This window comes from Peromyscus californicus, unplaced genomic scaffold, assembly GCF_007827085.1.
Source record: "Peromyscus californicus insignis strain IS unplaced genomic scaffold, ASM782708v3 Scaffold_3__1_contigs__length_106647218, whole genome shotgun sequence".
NCBI classification, from domain to species: Eukaryota; Metazoa; Chordata; class Mammalia; order Rodentia; family Cricetidae; genus Peromyscus; species Peromyscus californicus.
This window is the reverse complement of record NW_026294551.1, coordinates 52,983,101-53,005,095: the sequence shown is the minus strand read 5'-3', so window position 1 is coordinate 53,005,095 and position 21,995 is coordinate 52,983,101. Positions and strand designations below refer to the sequence as shown.

Genomic DNA, 21,995 nt, shown 5'->3' with positions numbered 1-21,995 from the left:
CTGGGATTACAGGCCTGTGCTACTACTCAACTTCAGTAACTCTGGCTGGATGTAAACAGAAAAACAAGGTGATTCACAGAAAGTATGCTCACATTCCAGGAATCCATCTAGTATGAAAGGTGATGTCCAGTACCTTCAGCCTGGGGTCACATGATTTCTTGTTCCCAAGATTATGTGTGCACATGCATAGGAGAGTCTCAGCCAGTCTAACAGCAGATCAGGAGTCATTTCTGTCTGTCCAGTGGATGGAATATTTGGAGGTCACATGGTAAAATGTAGGCTGGGCTGATCCACTAGCAGGAATGGGGATGTGGGGGTAGAAAGTCTTAAGGCTGTGAACATGGCCCCTGATATCTGTGGCCACAAGCAAGTCATAGACTGGAGACTCCACCTTTCCTTTGTGGACATGAAGAGGCATAAAACCGCAGAAGCCTGGGACATTAGGGACGGCGTCTCTTTAAGAGTGCCCCAATTATTTTACCTACCGCTTCTAAGTCTATTCTCAAGGGTTGCAGGAACTTCAGGTTCTGACGAGAAGATGGTGAGGGCCTGGAGACCCTCCCTCACAACCATCTTTGCCCAAAGAAGCTAGAGCATTAGAGGGACCCCTGTTTCCGCTGGATCTGGAGCCTAAACCTGGGCTCCTTAGACCTCTGAGCTAGGGCCATGGGGCCTGAGGTCCTTCCTCTGGTTTAGGACTGCCTGGGGATCTGGCTGAATTTGGTGGCTTCTCTGGGCACTGAAGAAAACAGGGTAGAGGCAGTTGGGAGTCTTGGAACCAAGAAGGGCCTTGAGGAGGGCTCAGGACAGGGCCTATGAAGGCAAGAAGCTGACAAGGGTCTCCAGGGCTCTCTAGGCCCTGTTTCAAGGGAGGTCATTCTCAGCAACCAGGGATTCTGGGCACTGTGAGGGCCCTCCCCCAGACCACCACAAACTACCTCCTCTCCTTTTTTATTTTTTCCCCAGTCATCTCCCCTTCAGGGGACGATACACCCAATCTTTGCTTGTCCCCTCAACTGTGCTGGATCCAGAAACCAAGGGGTAACAGTGGGACAAAGCTTCTACCTCGCGGGTCAGTTCTCGAAGCCTGCGCCTCATATCTCGGGCGTCATACACTATTCGGCCTGAGGAACGGCGCCGAGGTATTTCGGGGATATTCGCTGGACCCAGGAAGGCTGGTGAGGCAGGCTGGCACTGGGCTTGCTCACCCTCAGCACCTGCCCCTGGCCCCACCCCATTGTTTTTATGGCTCAAAGCCTCTGGGCTGGGAGGCGGGGGGTTCACAGTGTACACATAGGCCTCTAGGCCCTGCTCTGACCGGATCTCTGTTTTGAGAGGCCTTCCCTCTACTGTTGGTTGGAAACGGATGGTCTGGGGAGGTTGCTCATCCTGAGTCCAGGGTTCCCAGATCTCCTGCAGGGGTTGGAAGCTTTCCCAGTCCTTAGGACCATCGCAGTGGTGGGAGCAGATTGCCTGGTGCTGATGTGGAGGAGACCTCTCCTCATCAGTGTCAGGGGCCCAAGCTATTGGGCGGTGGGCACGGCGGGACTGGGAAGCTCTACGGCGGTGACGACGAGTGGGTGGGGGGGTCACGGTCATTTTCACGGGGTCCATGGTACATCGAAGACGGACTTCAGGGTAGGTCTGTTTCCTCGAGAGCTGAGTCTGCCTCCCAGGTGAGCATAATTGAGTAGTTTCTGTGGATTAGGGAGAGGGGAGGCTGTTGAAGAGGCTGGCTTCTACAGAGAGGTAAGGTGGGGCTCTGGGAGAGGAGCCGCTCCAGTCATTAAGGAACAGCTCAGGGTCGGGTGGGACAGAAGGCCTGGTGTCTGCTCCTCCTGGGCCCCAACCTCTCGCCATTCTTACCTTTCTCACAAATGATATGGAATATTCGGTGTAAGATGATGCGGAGTCGGCTCCAGAGCTAGGTATAGGAGGACATGGTGACCACGAGTAAGTTCTTGTAACCAGGCCTGCCTCCCAGCCACCCCAGCCACCCCTTCCATCCCTGACCAGGGTCACCAAATTGATGCCAATGTTAATACAGATGATGAGACCCAACAGTATCAGAATGGAGTTTCCCACGTCCTGGCAGTTGTTGCTGTTGGGGTTTTGATATGAGTTCCACTCAGACCGTGACCGCTCAGCCATGGCCATGGCGGTCCCTAGGGCCACCAGGGCCCTTAGGCCCCCAGCCCACTAACCCTAGTGCCCAGTGACCTGCTAGCCTGCCCCAGAGGGGTCCTGAGAGTGACCGGGTCACAATGATGCTGAGGCTTTCCCTCATAATGTGCCAAGATGATACTCTCAAGGTGCTACGGCCAGGGTTGACCCTCCAGCCTTAGCCCAGACCTTGCAGGCCTCTCTTACAGTCAGCCTCCTGGGAGAACCCACTGACTAATCCATTGGGTATCTGCCCTCATCGGTTCCTCTTCCTTCTAAAGCAAAACCAGGCTCTAGACACTCCCCCTCCACACACACATCTCCTGATCTTGGCCTCTACATAGCCAGGAGTGACCTTGAACTCCTGATCCTGTCTGTACCTATCTACTGGGATTACAGTGCGCACCATGTCTAGCATTTTAAAAAAATTATTTATTTATTACATGTACAGTGTTTTGCCTGCATGTATACCTGCATGACAGAAGAGGGCACCAGATCTCATTACAGATGGTTGTGAGCCACCATGTGGTTGCTGAGAATTGAACTCAGGACCTCTGGAAGAACAGCCAGCGCTTTTAACCTCCAAGCCATCTCTCCAGTTCAGCATTTTCTTTCTTTTTTAAAGACATGTAGTCCAGGCTGGTCTTCAGTTCATGATCCCTCTGCAACACCCGCCTGGATGCTATGATTACAAGTGTTTGTAACTATTTGACCATCCTGTCTTTACCTCAGCCATCCATTCCCATCATTATGGCAACCCTACTCTTGCTATTTCCCCTCAGATCTCAAGAGTTCCTTGAAAAGGGGCACTACTTCCCACCACCTTCCAACAGACACAACCAGGGCTGGGAACCCTTCCCCCCTCCTTCTAACATAACAGCAGACACACCAACAGTTAAACTTTTATATTTACAATATTCTCTTCATCTTTTGCCAGGTTTAAAAATGTGTACAGAGCCGCAAAGGGTTGGGGTGGGGACATGGGATTGTTTGGAAAGGGGCTGGGCATTGGAGTCCGTGGCTGTATCATGGGGTCCCCCAGCCCCCCCTCACACCCCAGCTCTGAGGAATCCACTTACAGGGCTCAGGGCCCAGGTTGATAGCATTTGGAAGGCATGGCTGTTCCAAGAATTGCTAGACCAGGCAGGGGAATGGGCCAGAAAAGAACTTCGTTTCCATGGGTGAAAGACGGGAAAAGGACAGGGGACTCAAGACCAAGGATTCTGGATCTGGGCATCAGTAGAAGACAGCACCCCACCCCTCTACAAGTTTGGCACTAACATCCCACAGAGAGCCACACAATACATGAGGATTCGGTCACACCTCCACCGGTGTCCTTTAAAACCTTTCCTGACATCGTTCTTGTCCCCAGAGGTCCAAATACAAAGACCTCTGGGCAGCTGCTTCCCACATTTCCTTTCAAAATCTTTCTGCTGGTGTCTGCCCAAGCCCTGTCCTCCAGGGCCCCCTCCATCTGCTCCTCGGTACAGCTGACCTCATTCTCCCCAACCTGTCCGTGTAACCTTTTTCCTGTCTCCTCCCCTCCCCCTTCTGTGGCTCCTTTCCTTCAGCTCAGCCAATCAGGAAGGGGAGGCAGGTCAAAGAGGGTGAAGAGAGCAGGCTGGTCTGACCCTGAGATGGGGAAGAGCATCGAAGGAGCCAGTGATGGAGAATGAGGAACAAAGGTGGATACAGAGAAATGACATGGGGATGAGGCATGAGGGGTGGGGACTTAGCTGCCACCTGTCCTTGGCATTTCCCTTCCCTGGACTAGGACTTAGGGGATCCTTGGCACATTTTTGAGTCTCCCAACCCTACTAACCAGTTTGGCACGGATGAGCAATGATCTCAAGGACTGAGGGAAAGCTGTCCTCAGGCCCCATGAGGGCTTAGGTCAAACATGCATGGCCTCTTGTGTGACATGTGCCATGCCCCCACATTCTCCCACCTCAGCATCTCCCTTCAAGTGTGTACTTCCCCGTGGCGTCTGTCAGTCTGAAGTCTGTTCCCACCTGCTATGTCACGAGGAACGTGTGCTGGGCCTGAGGTGCGGGGGGGATGCAGGGAAGTGTCGGGAAGAGCGGGACCCTCTGCCTGGGAAACACACATCCACATGCAAGAACATGTTTCCATTCAGTGAAATGTGTCCTGGACCATGGGCAGGTAAGTTTCCAGGCAGTCCTGGGATGCACAGATCTCCTCCCTTTCCTCTAGCAGGAAATCTGTGTTGTCTGTGGAAGGCGGGGGGCCTCCAGGGAGAACATGCTTCATCTGACTTGTGCCATGGGGGAGAAACATGCTTTTCAGGGTGGAGGGGGAGTGGGGTCCAGGGGGCCTGTGATTTCCTTGCTGTTCCCCAGGCATCACCCTGTATAGTCTGGTGTGGCCAAGGGTCACTGTATGTGAACACATCACTTCCAGGGTCTCCAGGGGGTGGGAGGGGGAGAAGGCAAAAGTATGAGGGAACAGGATTCTGGGGTACAAATCTCCGCAGAAATTCTTTGAGGGGGCCAACATGTGTCCAGGGCGGCAAAAAACAAAACAAAACAAAACAAAACACCTCACCCTGCACATGGGAAAACACCCCCTCACGAGGAAAGCAACCTTCACGTGGGAAAAAAGACTTCCACATTTCCACACACCGAAGACTGGTGTCCCAACGGAGGGCAAAGACACCCCCAGGTGTTCAAAGGCCCAGGTCCAGAGAAGAGAATGGGCTTCTCGGCTTGGGAAAAACTTGCATCCCAGTGAGGAATCCCATGTCCACCTTAACGCTGCTCCACGGCGTCTGACAAATCCACAGGGGAAAGCCCGGTGCCAAGTCCTCCTCCCTGCCTTCAAGTGGCCTGGGCTGGGAGGGTTAGGGAGGCAGACCTCCCCAAGCCGCCCCCTATACCCGCGTGGTGGAGTGGGGGTGGGGGTAGCGTGTTGTTGTGGCTGGTAGCAGTAGGAGGGGGGTGGCGGGAAGGGCCCAAAGGGATGGAGAGAAGGAGGTGGGGGCGGAGGTGGGGGCCCCAGGCCACTGGGCAGCAGGGTCAGGGCGCCCGGGGCCAAGAGAGGCACATCGTCCGGTGCCCGGCGTAAGGCCAGGGTGTAGTCGGGTGGGCAGGCGGGGCGCAGGGCCTCAGCAGGGTCCGCCCCGACACCACCACCCCGCTTCAGCTGCAGGGATACCAGCTCCTCCTCTGGAGGTAGCTCCCGGCCGGCAGTGGGAAGCAGGGGGCCCCCGCCGGGCACACCTGAGCCTGAGCCTCCGGGTGGGCTAAGCCGCCGGCACCGAAGCTCCTGTCGCCGGTCCCGCTTGTAGTAGAGGGCGGCAAAGGCAAGGATGTTGAGGAAGAGGAGGGAGGCTCCCACTGCCACAGTGACGCTTAACTCCGTGGAGTAGTCCCTCGAGTCACCAGGGAAGCGGTCATAGGCCCTTGGGCCTGGGTCAATATCGGACTCGGGCGGCAGGGTGGCGGGTGGGGGGAGGCCGGCGGGTGCCGGAAGTGCCGGGACCGGGGGTGCGGGGTGGCCAGCGCGTGGCGTAGGGAGGCAGGCGGGTGGTGGTGGTGAAGAGCTCCGTGTGAAGGTTGTGCAGGTGGGGCACGAGCTCCAGCCAGAAGGCCACCTTGTTGGCACGGTAGTTGTCGCGCACGCGCGGCTTCAAGCCTATGTGCAGGTACTGCTTCTCCTTGCTGTTGAACTTGCTCCACACCACCTCCTCAAAGCGGTTGGGCTTGGTGTGGATGAACTTGGTGTCCTGTGGCACAGGCTGGTTGGGGTCACTGTGGGCACAGGAGGGCAAGGAAAGGAGTGAGGGTGAGGCAAAGCTTGGACATGGTGGTGCATGCCTACAATCCCAGCACTCAAGAGGGTTGGCCTGGGCTACGTAGTGAGACCTTGTCAGAGAGACAGAGACAGAGAGAGGGGAGAGAGGAGAGGAGACAGAGAGACAGAGACAGAGAGAGACAGACAGACAGATGGGGGGGCGGAGAGGAGACAGAGAGACAGAGACAGAGAGAGAGAGACAGAGAGAGGGGAGAGAGGAGAGGAGACAGAGAGACAGAGACAGAGAGAGACGGGGGGGGGGGGACAGAGAGAGACAGACAGACAGATGGGGGGGCGGAGAGGAGACACAGAGACAGAGAGAGACAGACAGAGAGAGGGGAGAGAGGAGACACAGAGAGAGAGAGAGAGAGAGAGACAGACAGACAGGCAAACCAAAAATTATGAAGGCAGACCGCAGAGACAGAGATGAAGTTAGAAGAGTGAGCCAGCGACAGCGAGCTCAGACGGACAGACGGAAATGGAGAGACAGACAGCCAGCAGACAGGAAGACAGTGCTGGTGAGGGCAGCCCAGAGACAAACACCAAAGCGGGCAAAGAAGACGTCAGTGGACTTCAGGGAAGAGACAGACGCAGTGACGGACAGACAGACAGACAGAAACCCAAACCCTCTACGCTCAGATGCAGACCAGGGTGGTCAGCCACGACAAAGGCACCCAGAAAGTCCACCCCAGAAAAGACGGGGACCTTCCTAATGCCGGTGAGTCCCCGACCCTCAGAGCAAGGCAAGGTAAGAGCCAGTGTCTTCCTAGAGGCATGGTGGCTGTGTGAGGCGGGGCGGGAAGGAGAAGCCGCCGGGGAAGGCAAGGGGACCTCAGCCTACAGGGGTGTCCCACCCAGCCCCACTGGGCCCTCTGGCCCTCACCCCGTCTTGGCGAAGTTGGTCCAGTAGGTCATGACCACTGCGCTGAGCATGACGTCATTCTTGGAGAAGTTGCAGGGGAAGAGATCGGTGGCGCCTACCATGGGTACCCCAAAGACGTAGGGCAGCTCATCCCCGTGTGCTGCATCAGCCCACTCTGGCCGGCCCTCAGCCTGGCAGTGGTGGTAAAAGGTGTAGAAGTAGACCGGGGATTGGTAGTCGGCATGCAGCTTGGCAGTGGCCACAGCTGGGGCTACCCACTGGTGGTCGGTAAAGAGTGCCAGCAGGGTCTTCCGCCGCATCTCGCCATTGTCCCGGTCAGCCCAGTCCGTATACATGAACTTAATGGTCTCCCGAAGCACGTCCTTGCCCTCCGGATATCCATACAAGTTGTCCACAAAGTTGGAGACAGTGAAGTCAAAGGCGCTGGCGGACACACCATCCTCACTCTCTGCGGAGTCCTCCACGAACTTGAGACCCTCTCCCTGGTTGACACCAATGAGCATGTCGTAGTTGAGGAATTCTCCCTGTTGCATGAGGATCTCGGGGTCATCGGGAACTACGTCGCCATCCACCACAGGCCCAAAGGCGATGTGGTAGCTGTGGAGAAGGGGGCAAGGTCTCAACCATCCAGTTCTGGCCTCCTCTGGACCCATGGCCTCCTAAGTCATACACAGGTGCTCCCCTCTGCCTAGAAGACCCTTCTCCATGACTGGAAAACTCTTAGTCCTTCATGGCATTTTGACTTCTCTGGATATCCACCTAAAGCATTCTGTGAAACCCTGTGCTTGAGCTATGTGATGTGGTGACCTTCACTTGAGGGAGGCTGCTAAGGGACAGCCACTAGGGGGGTCTGGAGCCCGTTTCTCCTTGCCCACTACAATGTCCCCAGGAACTTCTCACCGCCATCTCCTCAGAACCAGCTAGGACCGTACAGACCTGGACCCAGCCCTCTCCCGCCCCCATACCGGGCAGGCTGCACATCCTGGTCCACGAGCTCCCTGGAAGGCTTCCGGCGCAGACACTCCACAGCCTCGGTGCTGTCCTCGCGGTCACAGCCCACTTTGGCTGCCAGCAGCCGCGTGTACTTGAGCGGCTGATAGTTGACAGACCAGCTGGAAATGGCGGTGCCACTCTGAGCAATGGCCTTCTGGAACAGTCCTGGTGGGACAGGCAGATCTCAGGCTAGACTGTATCGGCCCAAAAGGAGGAGAGGCTTGGTAGGGTCCAGGGAAAGGGAAGGCAGGGGAGGAGGCTGCTGGTACCTTCTGAATGGTGGGAGAGGATCAGCAGGTTGACACAGGAGGCCCCCGCACCAGACCCAAAGATGGTGATACGTTCAGGGTCACCTCCAAAGTGGGCAATGTTTTCACTGAGCCAGCGCAGGGCCTGGATCTGGTCCAGGAGCCCATAGTTGCCTTTTGCAGCCTGATCACCAGTGCTGAGAAAACCTAGGGGTGGAAGAAGGGGACTCCCTGGAGGTGTCACAGCGTCCTTACCCCCTCTGCAGGGAGCTCAATGCACTCAGTCTCTAAGGCTATTCTCGGGAGGACCGGGCCCACCAGGACTGCCTCCCAGACTTTGCCCCCCAAGAATTGGTTGCCCACCCTCACCGAGCACCCCAAGACGGTAGTTGAGCGTGGCTACGATGACATTGCCATAGGCAGCCAGGACTGAGCCGTCGAACATGTTCCCAGTGCCCTCCATGTAGGAGCCGCCATGTAGAAACAGCATCACTGGTTTCTTCCCAGAGTCCCGGATATCTGCGTGGGAAGGGGGTGGCAGGTGGGCCAGGAGATCGGGGACAAGGACACAGTCAGACCAGAAGCAGCACTTCGGAGCTCCCAGGCCTTCTGAGGACCAGCCTGGAGCTCAGGGGACTTGTCACTACCATCCCTGGCGGGGGGGCAAGACCGGATTCCCCTCCCTCCCTCCCCAGCTAACCCTAGAGGAAGGCCCCTCTTCATCACTGGCTAGCATGACTCCAAGTACTTCACCAAATGTTGGGCACACTTTCCAAGAAGCCCAACCGAGGCCAAGGGTAGGAAGTGGCCCTCCTCGGGGCTTCTGCTGAAGCCAGGGACCCCTCCACACACACAACAAAACTCCTTCCTGCTCCTGGGAAGAGCGGACTAAGGCTGGGACTAGGGCTGGAGGTGCTGGGAGGGTCCTGGCATCTCCTCAGACTCAGGCTTGGGCCTCAGCTCCACATGGCACCCTAGTCTGTGGGTGAGGGGTGCCAGGCCCTAGGGTCCCTGGGGGCTTGGTCTCCTCCCCGCCCTAATTCCTTTCTAGGTCACCTCCCCAGTTACCATGGCAACCCCCAGCCTAATTACTGTGGCAGGAGGAGGCAGTGTGGGAAAGAGCCTGCTTAATGAAGTCAGAGTAGAGCTCTGACTCTTGGACTCCCCGCCCTCCAAACTGGCCTGTCCTGCACTGAAGCCCGCTTGCCATAGTCTAGAAGAATCTTCTCCATAGGTGCCCCATGTAGCAGGCCAGGAAGCTCTGGACTGGGCTAAGGAATGAAAATTCCTAGAGGGTGCGTGGCAGTTGGGAGGGCTTGTCGGGGTCCTCGAGACTCCGGCCTACTTGCCCGCTGCTACCCTGATTTCACTGAAGTCCCAAGGCTGGGGTCAACTCCAGCTCACTTGAACTCTTGTCATACTTGGTGGGCATGCTCAGTGGCAGAGTTCTTGTTTAACACCTGCCATGGGAGCCAGGTTTGGGCCCCTACAGCTCATAGCCGGCACCTGTGCCAACACAGAAGGTCAACCTGCAAGTCACAGGGCATGCATGCCCTTTCCAAGCCTCCAGGCTGGCTTTCTGCCTCCTGCTCTGAGATCTTCTCTGAGTCTCTGGACTTCTGTGGCCAGAGTTCTCCCTGTGTCCACCCACATGAGCCCGCCACTGCTCCCGCCCTAACTTGACACAAGTCTCCGGCGCTTGGCGGGAGGTCTGGCGACCATGTCCTTCCTTCCAGGGTCCTGTCCTAAATGCTTTCATACTCGCCCACCCTCCCCGAAGCCCTCTCCCAGTGTGGGGGGAGGGAGTTAGAAAGGGAAGAGAGGCAGGAAGAGGGGCGGGGCAACAAGAATTCAAAACCAACAACAAAAACCAGGATCAAGAAAGAAGAAAGAAAGAAAAAACAACAACAAAAAAAAGCAAGAAGCTCTTGGGGCAGATTCAACAAGAAAAGAAAAAACAAAAAGCTCCATTTGGGAAAAAAAGAAAACAAGAAAAAAATTCTTTGCGTTATTTCAAAATTTTGTGGTGAAACTTCAAGATATTGGGCCCTGTTTTTAAAAATTTCCAAATTCTTTGATTTGTTTCAGATGTTTACATTTTTTTTTTTTAAAATCTGGCAGGCTTTTGGCTAGAAATTGTAACAGGTTTCGGATGTTTTGATTAATGTCATTAATTTGTCCATTTTTTTCAAATATTATTTTGCTTCAAATTAAAACTTTTTTTTTTTCAAATGGTACATTTCACATGTTGCAAAACAGTCCAGATTTCTTTCAAACTCTCAACATTTTGTCCAGTTTTTTTTCCCTGGCGATCCAATTCCTTTTCATTCTCCCACCTCACTTTCACCATGGCTAGCTTTTCTCACAGGTTAGCTAGTGGGTCCAACATTGTTCAAATTCTGTTAGAAGTTTTCATGATTCTTTTGTCCAATTATTAAAATTTTTTCTTTTCTTTTTCATTTTTAGTTGGGAGAACGACTGAGGGGCCTGGAGGGCTATAGGGACATTTAGTTAGGGGTCAGGGCCATCAACGTCCTCTTCAAAGCAACCACATGCATCAGCGGGATTTTTAAATCTACCTGTGTCTGGCGGATTGAGCGTCGCCTCGTCACGTTTTTTTGTGAGCGGACCTAAGACCGGGAACACAAAACAGAGAAAAAAGGACAATTTTGTGGGGAAAGATGGGGGTCAGGGGAGGTGGTAGATGGGGAGGGGAGGAGAGAAAGCAGAAAAGGGGAAGGTGGGGAGAGGCAGAAAAAATAAGCCAAAAAAAGCAAAATTTGTTTGCAAGAAAAAGAAACCAAGAAAAGAGAAAAACGTTTCTATAACCCAATTTTCCCCTCCCCAGAAAAAGTCATGCCCCAAAGAAAAGGTGGGTTTGGGGGTGGGGTGCCTGAGTGGGCTGAGGCTCTCTTGAGACACAGGGACTTAACTGGAAAGGACTTGGCTTTTTGGTGTGTTTGCTACTTGCTGGAAATGAAATAGTGTTAGGGGGATGGGGTGAAGGGGAGCCCAGGGACACCAAGGCTGGCCTGCCCCCCAGGCCATCTTTCACGCAGGCTCCTTTCAGGGCCAGCCACGTGCTATGGGCTGCCCACCTCAGGCTGTAAGAGGAGGCTGCACAGGAAGGACTCTGCTTCCCTTTGCATCAGAGGGTAGGATGGGCTGGGGGCAGACCACCCCGTAGCTCATTGCCTCCGGAAGCCCTCTGCTGCCGACTGAAGGGCTCTGGGTAGATCAGCTAGGGCTGCCCACCTGCCCATCTACCCAGCCTCACCCACCAGCATTTCTCTTCCATCCACACTCACAGGCCTGGCTTCTTGTCCCAGTTCCCCAATGTGGGCAGAGCAGGGAAAGGGGTCATCAGGTCTTGCCCTCCACTCCAACTTATCCCTCCACACTCCCACCAACCTCCTCCCTTGCCCAGGCCTCTTCTCCTCCCCACCAAATTGTGATTTTTTTTTCCCCATAGGATCACCAGCCCCACCCTAGGTCCACTGCTAAAGAGCCCTCCTCCCCCTTGGGATATTCATCTGCCAACAGCATATAGGAAACAGTGCTTGGGCCAGTCTGATACATAAAGTAGGTGTTGGCTGGGAGACAAAATGGTCCTAACATCACGAAAAGTCCCAGACCGCCCAGAGCCCAGTGTCAGGCTGTTCTGGATTTGGGGGTTAGTCAGGGGAGCACTGGATCTGAACAGTCTCAGGGAGTTCCCCATGCTGACTGGCTTTCCCCAAAGCTCAAGGAGGGATGGGTCAACAAGGCTCAGGCTAGCACTAACCGACTAACTAAACGATGAGCCACTTGCGAACAGGGCCTCTATTTGTGAGAGGATATGGGTAGGGATGAAGTCAGCAGGCTATTCATGACCGTGAAGCTATGAAGTGTGTGTGTGTGTGTGTGTGTGTGTGTGTGTGTGCGCGCGCGCGCGCACACGTGCGCGCGCGTGTGAACCACTTCCTCCTGGAGCTGGTGTGAAGATTCAGTGAGATCACCTGATGTATCAGGCCCCGTCAGGTCTGCAATATGCAAAGGCTAAAAATACAGAAGGTGTGGGAATGAGTGGTGCGGAGGCAGGGGAGAGGCAATTTGTGTGGCGATGGAGTGGACAGTCCAGTGGTGAGAAGTGTTAGATGTTTCACACGGGAGGGAGTGATGAGGAAGCTCCTAAGAGGGAGCCATGAGTGGATAAGCCCATGTGAAAATGTGGGTGGTAGTGATCATGGCGGCTCATGCCTGTAAACCCAGCACTCAGGAGGTTAAAGCAAGAAGGTTATCAAAAGTTTAAGGCTAGCCTGGGCTTCATAGTTCTAGGCAAGTTTAGGTTACAAGAGTGAGACCCTGTCTTAAAAAACCACACACATGCATGGGCGTGTGCTTGCTCTCTCTCTCTCTCTCTCACACACACACACACACACACACACACACACATACACACACAGAGACAGAGACAGAGACAGAGCAATGGAGAGTCACTGAATCGTAGTTTTGCGGGGCATCTGTGGGAGATATTAAGGTGAAGGACTCCTAAGTGAAAGGGCAGAAAAATCTCATGGCGAGGTTGTCAGAAGTCATGGTTTTACATGGGGAGGGGAGTTCGCTAGTCAGCAGGGCTGGAATGAGGGGCAGCAGATGGTCCATATGAGCGATAGGAGGATGGAAATGGACAGGTTAAGGCATGAGTCATTCTGTGATTGGCAGGAGAGGAATCTTGGTGCAAGGTACAAGCTGTTAGTACTGGACCTTTCAGAAGGGTGAACTCCAGCAGGAGATGGAGTAAACGAAGTGTTGAGGATGCCGTCAACACCGGTCAACAAGTCTGTGTGCAGGGTATGTGGGTATAGAATGCACATGTGGGCATGACCAGAGCACACAATTGGCATCCAGGGATACTGGAAAGTTGGAGTCTGTGTGAGTAATGGGAATACCATTTCAGGGAAGTACTGGGCATGTGTACTCTGTGAAGGGGTTGGGAGTTGTAACTTTTAAGATATTGGAACACACGGTCAGCTAGGCAAATGGTCATTTGGAGCAGTTGAGATTCAGTTACTGTAGAACTTTAGTACACAATGTGGAAGTATGGGGTTCTTTAGGGGCTCCTATTGCCGGGCCTGAATGTAAAGTTACTAGAAACAGTAGCTGGAGGAAGCGTGCAGCGGAGTCTGCTCTGTGAAGGTGTTGAAATGTTTTGGAATGGTGAGATTGTATGTCAGAAGGGTAATGTGGGGGCTGTTTGTGATGCTGTCGTCCTCCCTTTGGTAGCTGGGATCTGTTGCAGACCGTACAAGAGGTTCTGATTAATCTTGGTGTGCAGAAGGTTGGTGAATGGAAAGCTATCCCGGAGCAAGTGCTGGGGTAGAGAGCTGTCATACAGTGAACACAAGAACAGCAGCTCAGCCCCAAGGAAAATTTTCTGATGGGTTGTTGTGCTGTGCGTGGACAGGCGTGAGTGGAAGAAGTTTCCCTGACCCTTTGTGTGTAGGGATTTCTGAGGACAGAAATCTCCCATAAGAAGTCACTGAGTACCCCTCACAAGGACTCTCAACTCAGATAAAGGACTGATAGGTGCCATATGATAGAGAGAAGTCAGGGCAGGTGGGCCTGAGGATGGGGCTCTACGTGGTATGGCTGGAAGTAAAATGTGGATGTAGTTAAGTGGGAGAAGGCAGGAGGTAGAGGTACGGCTGGAGTGACTGAGCAAGCCATGGAGACATCCATCACCTGAACACCAGCCATCAACATTAAGTATCTGACAGTGTGCCTCTTTAGGGAGAAGATGGGTGAGCCTGACCTAATGCCAGCTACCCTTCCTTCTGGGGCACAAAGAGTTTCTGCTGTGGAAGAGGCTGTTTATGGGATGCTCCTAGGACTGCCTGAGAAGCAGGCACCCTTACCTGGGAGACGCGCGGAGGCTTGCAGGGACATACTGCCCCTCATTGCCCATTAAGGCACAGCTTAGGGGCAGGAGTCGGTCCTGTGCTTGAGGGTCTGCGTGTGCGTTTGTGGGCTGTGTCCACAGGGTGCCCGGCCTTGTGCCCGTGCCCTTACCGTCCTCAGTGGGCACGTAGAGGTTGAGGTACAGGCAGTCCTCGCTCTGGTTCTGCACGTAGGTGGCGGCCGCCTCCAAGTTGTCGGTGAACCACACAGGCAGCATGATGGCCGGCAGGGCCCCGTGCAGGTTCTGCGGGCAGGCGGGCGGCAGGGTGGTGGCGTTGCGCACGCCGGGCCACGAGGCCGGTGCCTCCGGCGGCTGGAAGCGGCGGGCGCCCAAGGGCGGCGTGGCGTAGGGCACGCCCAAGAACTGCACGACCGGACCCAGGATCTCGTTGTTGAGCTCGCGCCGCACGCCGCGCACTCGCCCGTAGGCTGTGTTCACTACCGGGAAGCGCTCCTCCCCGAGGCTGCCGAGGCCCAGGCCCGGGCCGCCCGGGGCGCCGCCGCCGCCGCCGGGACCCCCTCCTCCCCGTTGAGCCCCAGCCAGCCCCACCAGACACAACGCCAGGAGCCACATGCTGATTGGGGGACCCCCCCTCCCTCCCCTGACCCCCCCCTCGGAGAGAGAGAGAAGGGGGGGAGAGGGAGGGAGGCCCCCCTCGCCCCAGGAGGGAGGAGGGGGCGGGGAAAGGAAGGAGGAGGGGGACGGGTAGGGACCTGGGTTAGAAGGGACAGAAGAGGAGTCTGTTCCTCTCCATGGAGGGGGTGAGGGGTGGGGAAGGGGAAGAAGGTAGGAGGAGGTGCAGGCAGGCCCGACCTGCCCGGTGACCGGTGACAGGGGAGGACAGGGGACCCGGATAGGGTGTGCAAGATACAGACAGACAAACAGACAGAAAAATACAGAGAGGTGGAGGAAGGGAAGGGAGATTGGATGGGGAGGACAGGAAGGACGGGGAAACAAGAGACAAGTGGTTAGTGGCTTGAATTTCAGATCAAGTTGCCCCTTTCTCCCACCCACAGACCCTCGAACACCTCTCCCCTCCCCCCAACTGCCCTCTTCCCCTCCGCAGAGACCCAAGTTTGGGGTGGAGTCAGATGTGGTAAATGTCCAGGGCAGGGGCAGAGAAGGGAACTTCCCGGACTCAAGGGTGCCCCTTCTCTGCCTCTATCCCTCCCAGGCAGGCTCCCCCTAGGGACACAGGAGTTCCAGTCCCCACTCTTCCCTGGGAGACAATGAGACAGACAAGGAAGAGAAAATAAAAATACCAAGTCATTAATTAGCAGGAAGTGGCGGGTTTGTTTATACGTGTTAATTACTCCTGAGCTGTAATTTCATGGCGGTGAACCCCCATCCCAGGCCAGACTATGGGCCTTCTTGGACTACAAACCCCCGTGCCTCCTGTCCCCATCAGTGTATCATTCCCTAAGGATCTGTGCACCCTTTCTTTCTCCTCAGGCCCTTCCATATCTTCCCTTGGAAGTTGGGGTGCCCAGAGCCAGGGGCGAAAGTGAAGAGGGGATGCTGAAGGGGCAAATCCAGGGACAGATGCATGATCCTGCAGCCGGTTGCTGGGCGACAGGATGCTGCCCCGCAATGTTACCTCGGCAACGGGCTGCAGCTTTAACCCTGGAGGGGGGTGGTCTAGAGGAAGAGGGGAAGGGGCTTGCTTGGTTTGAGGGTCCATTTGGGCCATGAGAGGGAGGGGAGAGGCATGAGTCAGAATGCTAGTTTCACCCAGTCTTAGCAGAGAGGAAGAAGTATATATGAGGGGAAGGTAGTCTAGGAGAACAGAGAATCCTAAAAGCGATGCCCCCCACATCCCACTTAGCCAATCAGAGCCTAACCCTACTGACCAGGTCTCTGGGGGGGGGGGCTGTACTGAAGTGGTCTTCTCAAATAAGCCTACTGACTTCCTCCTTCCTTAATCTTGAACAGCCTTAGACCCCATCTGGGGTTTCTTTGCACAGCATTTTGACCTCAGGTTTCTTCTCATCCCATCCCTTCTGTTAGCCCTCCCTCCCCTTCCCATTGCCTAGCCTGGGTGCTCAGGCTGCAGGGGCAGGGCTAGGTAGAGGTAGACAGGGCAGACACCCAGGTCATTTCAGCAAGCCCCCCCCAGCACCCCCCCCCCCCCCCAGCCTCCAGGGCTGTTTGCTGACGCCGGGTTTTTCAGAGCCAGGCGCCAGCCCGCGGGTGGCTCTCTGCAGGTGTCAATTTATTCCAGAGATGGGGACACAGGAGGTCCTCACCACTCACACCCAGTCATGCCCTCCCTTTTCAGGTCCTTTTAGGCTTCTGTTCTCCCATCACCTGAAGGGGGTTTGGAGTTGACTCCCCCCCCCGCCCCCCCTCCGCTCCGTCTCCTCTTCCTATGCCAGGCCGGGGTTTGCTGTCCCTCTCCCCAACATGGCCTGCCTCAGTCACCCCTTTCCCTTAAGGTACTTTGGGCCCCTTGCCTCCTCTCCTCCAACTAGCTTTTCTCTCCTCCCTCCCACTAGAGTCCTTCCCCCATCTTTCTCCTCTGTACTGGGTCTCTCGGAGCATCTTTTCTTGGCCTGAACCGGCTTGCTCCAGCTCTTGCCTCCAGTAGTCTCTCATCCTTCGGTCTTTTCTCATTTGTCTCCTTGGTGTTTCTCATCGCTCTCTCCTCCAAATACCTCCTCTGATTTTCTCCCTCAAGAGCTCTCTCTCTCCTTTCTCTCTGTCTCTCTCCCCCATTTTCTCTCTCCATCTCTGTCTGCTACATCTTGCTCCCCCTTCTCCCGATTCCTCTGCCTTGCTCTTCCATTCCAGCCCAGGCCTGACTCCCCCAACCGGGGAGAGTTGAGGGACAGGGGCTCAGGCCGCAGCCCCCCCGCCTTCCTGCAGTGGGGAAAATGGCTTGGCCGGGAAGGGGAGAAGGAGGGGGAGGGGGAGATGGGAACACACGGGGTCTGTGGGCCCATTCAAAGGATCATTCATGGACTGGAGAGAGGCAGAGACAAAGAGACCAAGACGCAGAGACACGGCGAGAGCATCCCTAGGCGGAGACACGCAGACAGAGCAGGCTAGGGGAAACCAGGCGCAGGGAGGAATATGGGAAGAGGAAGACCCCAACGGACCGCCGCGCAGCCCCCTCCACCCAGCCTGGCTTAGCTCCTACCTGGATCAGCCCTGGGGCCGTGGTGCCTCCATCCAGGGCTCCGAGTGGGGGGCGGACGGGCTTCAGAAGGGGGGCGGCGGCCTCTGAGCCCCCGCGGCCCCGCAGGCCCAGCCCCCGCCTGCAGCGCCTCACCCGGCGGGGGAGGGGGATCGCCCCAGCCCCGGGGGGCGGGGCCGGGATCCAGTCGATCCCCAGGAAAAGGAAAGCTAGGGTATGGGGTCAGAGGGAGCTCAAGAACAGGGAACCCCGCAGTGGGGAAGGCTGAGCCAGGAGGGAGCAACGGGACAGGATTGGCTTGGCGATCCACTGGCTCTCTGGGCCGGCTTCGAGGGACCAGGAGGCGGTCCAGGCGGAAGATCCTAAGGGATCGGGCGCTGGAGGAGGAGTCCACAGCAATCCCCAGGGGCCCGGGGCCCCGGAGCGCAGAATCCGCGGTGCAGGGGCAGGGATCCAGCCGGAATCCTCGGGGAGGGGGAGGGATCTAGTCGATCCCGAGGGCGGGCGGGAGAGGGAGATCCGGGGAGTCAGAAGAGGGCGGGGGCCGAGTCCGGAGCCTCGAGGCAGAGGTCGGCGCGGCTCCTAGGAAGGAAGGCAAGGGCTGGGGGAGGCTTTGGGGAATGCTCAGCAGCCAGGAGGCCCGGACTCCTGGCTCTGCGCGCCAGGGCCCGCCCGCCCTGCGTCCATCCCAGCCCGAGAGTGATGATCCGCCGGCGGAGCAGCCGCAGCAGCCCCGCGCGTCACCGCGCGGCCGCCTCCCCCGCCCCCTGCCGAGAGAGCGGCGCACACCCCTCGCTCTCACTCGCCTGCCCACCCGCCCTCTAGAGTGTGGGGGGATTGAAGACAGTGAAGCGGGTGGGAGTGGACAGACGGACGGATGGACGTAGCGGGCTGGGGCAGGGTGAAGACATTTCCCCCCGGATCTCCCACCCTCGGGGCTCTCCGGGTCTAGCGAGGGGGAGAAGATCTGAAATACAGAGGGCAGGGCATCACACAAAAAGGCGGGGCCTCTAGGCACAGAGGAGGGGCCATTCGTGAAGTGGGAGTGGCTGAATGGAAATAGGTGGGGCTTAGACATCCGAGGGGCCGCCCCTTTTGAGGAGAGGGTCTGATTAGAAGCTGAACGGGAGGAGCCTGTGGGAAAAGGGGCGGGACTTTGTGTGGGGACCGATATCTTTGCAAATTAGCTGGAGGTGTGGGGTTGGGGTGTCGAAGAGGCGATCAACTTGGAAAGTGGGCCAATCCGTGACGCAAGTCCTTTAGTACCGCCCACAACTTCACCTCCCACTGCTCCGCTCCTCCGCTCCTAATTGGTTCTAGTTTCTCCGCCCGCCAGACGTCTTCTCCACTCAGCAGAAGTTTTACAAAGGCGTATGTAGAAGGAGCCGGGGCACTGAAATGAACACAGCCCTGATTGGGTACCTTTGGACCTTATTTGCATGGGCAATCTGGATTGGCTGGCTTCTTGGGTGGCCAGGGCGGTGTTGGTTCTGCGCGTGACCACCCACAGCCATGGCCGTGGTAGGGTCTGCTTTCCGCCGCCTAGGTGCCTTGTCCGGAGCTGGGGCCTTGGGTTTGGCCACCTACGGGGCACACGGTCAGGGGACGAGGGATGCAACTGGGCTGGGGCGATCTTTGGGGTCTGGTGCGGGAAGGAACCTATAGGAAGCGTTCTGTCTCTTATGGAATAGAGGTCCCTTGGAGTCCAGTTTTTCAGTGGGTGCAAAAGCTTCTCAGTACTACTCGACACCTATTTCCACCAATCGGAAGCTTCTGGGGATGCCCTTTTTCACTGGTGTCTGCGTGGGTTCTCCGGGGTTTGGGACGGTTGAGGCTAAAACACATCCGATAACTTTTGCTTCTCTCCACAGGCGCCCAATTTCCGGATGCCTACGGGAAGGAGGTGAAGTAATAGCATTGGGACTCCCGGAGTCGGGACTACAGGCGAAATATCTGGGTGTCCTTAAACTGGAGGGTAGGGATGTTGAAAGTAGAGGGTGGGGAGATGAATAGGAAGGGCTGCAAGCCTGTGGCTTGGGGACCTGGGGGAGCAGCAAACTGGGACTTCAGAGGTTGAAGTGGACTTCGGTCCAGTGTGCCACTTCAGGTTCCTGGACTCCTGTGTTGCTTAAACAATGTCTCTCTACCTTTTTTTTTTCCCTTGCAGCTCTTTGACAAGGCCAACAAGCACCACTTTTTGCACAGCCTGGCCCTTTTAGGGGTACCCTATTGCAGAAAGCCTCTCTGGGTAATCAGTCCCCTTGCCTAATTGTGATCAAACCCCATCCAATCTCTCATACTGCTTTGTACTTAAAATACTGTATTCTGTTTTCCATCTCTTTCAGGCAGGATTATTGCTAGCTTCTGGAACTACCTTGTTCTGTACCAGCTTTTACTATCAGGCTCTGAGTGGAGACACTAGCATCCAGAATCTGGGTCCTGTTGGAGGGAGTCTGCTAATCTTGGGCTGGCTTGCCTTGGCTGTTTGAGGTCTCTTGTTTAATTGCCAGTCCTGGGCTTTCTGGGTAATGGGGGGGGGGGGTTGTTGAAGCAGAAAAGAAATTAAAAGAAAATGGCACATAAAGAAATAAAGAACTTTGCTGTCTTCATTCATCTAACCTTGAGCAAGGAAGGGTAGAGTCAATCTTTGAATTCTTTGTATTTCTCAGACTCACAAATAAGCCCTGGTTCTGGAATTCTGTGCTTTACAAGGTGTGGCAATGGTGGGCAAAGCTCATATAGAATGCTTGAAATAATGCAGCTTTCTACCTAAGGAGCACATGGGAATGTGGATTTTAGTAAATTCATTCATGTAGATCATTGAAAGTTTTTTTCCAGTGCTGGGGATTGACCCCAAAGCCTTGGAAATCTTCCATTGAGTTATATGCCCAGCTGCCTCCTGCCTTAGCCTCCTGATGGCTGAGATTACAGGTGTGTACGTACACCCAGCTTCAGTAGAATGTGGTTGAGAATGGTGGGTTTTAGCCCTGCCATTCCCGGGTTGTCCTTTTCAACAGTGTCTACCTGTTACATACCCACACATTCTAGAAGGGAGAGCCCAGGCAAGACACAACAGCCATGTGATTAGTTGTGAGCTATGTTATAAACTTCAAAGCAGAAGCAGAGCATGATGTATTGGACATCAGAAAAGCTTGAGATGGCCTTAAAGAAGCCCTTGGGTGTGGAGGGCATCAGTGAGCGGAGACAGAGACAGAAAGGGAAGGTGTGGGGCATCAAGGTGTGGGTCTTCTGTGTGGCTTCATTGTGCACTGAAGCAGGGAAAGACACACACACAGTTGCAAGACAGACCTGACTAATATTCATAGCCTGGAAAGAAATGAAACAGCTGGGCAGTGGAACACGCTCCCGCTCTGATGGGAAGACCCCACCCACCAAGGAGGTCCTAGTGAAGTAGAACCAAAAAGATAAGAACTGAACAAGATCGCCTAAAATGTCTGTCATTTAGGGAGTGTCCACACACTTTTCTCAGTGCACACCTTCAGAAAATAAAGTGTGTACTTTGATATTAAACAAATCGTGCTTTAAAAAACAAAGCTAGGCCGGGCGGTGGTGGCGCACGCCTTTAATCCCAGCACTCGGGAGGCAGAGCCAGGCGGATCTCTGTGAGTTCGAGGCCAGCCTGGGCTACCAAGTGAGTTCCAGGAAAAGGCGCAAAGCTACACAGAGAAACCCTGTCTCGAAAAACCAAAAAAAAAAAAAAAAAAAAAAAAACAAAGCTAGATGTGGTACTAAGTGCAGTACTTGGAAAATGAGGCTGGAGGATCACAAATTTAAGGCCAGCTTAGGCTACATAACAAGACTCTCAAAACAAAAAACCCAAGGTGCTCTAGGTCCAGGTTAGCGGCAGCTGCAGTATCTGCATACTGGATGTCCTGTTCTGACCATGGCCAAAAGGGAGAAGTGTATTCCAGGCAAAAGGAATAGCTACCAAGACAGGCTGAGAGAAGCAACCCCAAGTCCCTGAGGTAAGAGAAAAACCTGATGAATAGGAGTAAGGACAGTGTAGCATCCAGGAACTGACTAAAAGATCCCAGATGGTGGGTGCAGGCCTTACAGAAGGCGGTAAGTTGCCTAAACTCTTCTGTGCAGTACAGTAGTAAGTTACTAGGTTTTAAGTCATCCTTTTAGGCTCTTGTTTGTGTGTGAGATTTTATCTTTTTGAGATAGGGTCTCTTGTATCCTAGACTGGCCTCAAAGTCCCTATCTAGAGGAGGGTGATTTTTGAACTCCTGACCTTTTTTGTTTGGGGGGTGGGGCTTTTTTTTTTTTTTTTTTTTTTTTGAGACTGGGTCTCTATATAGCCCTGGCTGTCCTGGAACTCACTCTGTAGACCAGGTAGGCTTAAAACTCACAGAGATCTGCCTCCCTGTACCACCCAAGTGCTGGGATTACAGGTGTGCACCCCTTATTGCCCCACTGTATCTGCATACTTTTAAGACTAGGATTTTTATTTCCTACCCTAGTCTCTGCTCAGCTGCAGGTTCCTTTCAGTTTTCTAAATTTATTATTACTGTATGTGTATGGAGTTGAAGATCAAAGGCCAAATCTCAGGAGTTGGTTGCTGTGTGATGTTCTGTATGGCAAATGTGTTAAAAAATAAAACACTGATTGGCCAATAGCCAGACAGGAAGTACAGGCAGGACTAACAGAGAGGAGAATTGAGGGAACAGGAAGGGAAGGGGGAGACTGCCTGCAGCCGCCTCCAGGACAAGGAAGATGTAAGGTACCAGTGAGCCACGAGCCACGTGGCAAAGTATAGATTAATAGAAACGGGCTAAATATAAGAGTAAGAGCTAG

The 21,995-nt window shown here is 54.8% G+C and overlaps 3 protein-coding genes across 4 annotated transcripts; 1 reads left to right on the top strand and 2 right to left on the bottom strand.

Moving 5' to 3' along the window:
* Positions 1 to 8: 8 nt before the first annotated feature.
* On the bottom strand, positions 9 to 4,291 carry Spem1 (spermatid maturation 1). Its single transcript, XM_052756641.1, has 3 exons — positions 2,014 to 4,291; positions 1,867 to 1,924; positions 9 to 1,697 (listed from the first exon to the last, which is right to left on the bottom strand). Exons 1-3 carry the CDS (start codon positions 2,155 to 2,157, stop codon positions 967 to 969), a joined length of 933 nt encoding a protein of 310 aa, XP_052612601.1. The 5' UTR covers positions 2,158 to 4,291; the 3' UTR covers positions 9 to 966.
* A 643-nt stretch (positions 4,292 to 4,934) lies between these two features.
* Positions 4,935 to 18,070, bottom strand: Nlgn2 (neuroligin 2). Its single transcript, XM_052756623.1, is given in 11 exon segments — positions 4,935 to 5,083; positions 5,085 to 5,120; positions 5,122 to 5,634; positions 5,636 to 5,933; positions 6,860 to 7,456; positions 7,825 to 8,017; positions 8,122 to 8,307; positions 8,470 to 8,619; positions 10,680 to 10,730; positions 14,152 to 14,854; positions 17,181 to 18,070. Coding segments are annotated over 10 exon segments (2,517 nt in total). The 5' UTR covers positions 14,615 to 14,854; positions 17,181 to 18,070; the 3' UTR covers positions 4,935 to 5,053.
* Positions 18,071 to 18,644: 574 nt separating this feature from the next.
* Tmem256 (transmembrane protein 256) lies at positions 18,645 to 19,740 on the top strand. 2 transcript variants are annotated; one of them, XM_052756639.1, is made up of 4 exons: positions 18,645 to 18,723; positions 19,049 to 19,080; positions 19,345 to 19,425; positions 19,523 to 19,740. In XM_052756639.1, the coding sequence occupies exons 1-4, from the start codon at positions 18,690 to 18,692 to the stop codon at positions 19,664 to 19,666; spliced, it is 291 nt and encodes a 96-aa protein (XP_052612599.1). In that variant the 5' UTR covers positions 18,645 to 18,689; the 3' UTR covers positions 19,667 to 19,740. The 2 variants fall into 2 exon arrangements, with proteins under 2 accessions (XP_052612599.1, XP_052612598.1); XM_052756638.1 differs by having other exon boundaries at positions 18,652 to 18,774; positions 19,523 to 19,738.
* The last annotated feature ends 2,255 nt before the right edge of the window (positions 19,741 to 21,995 follow it).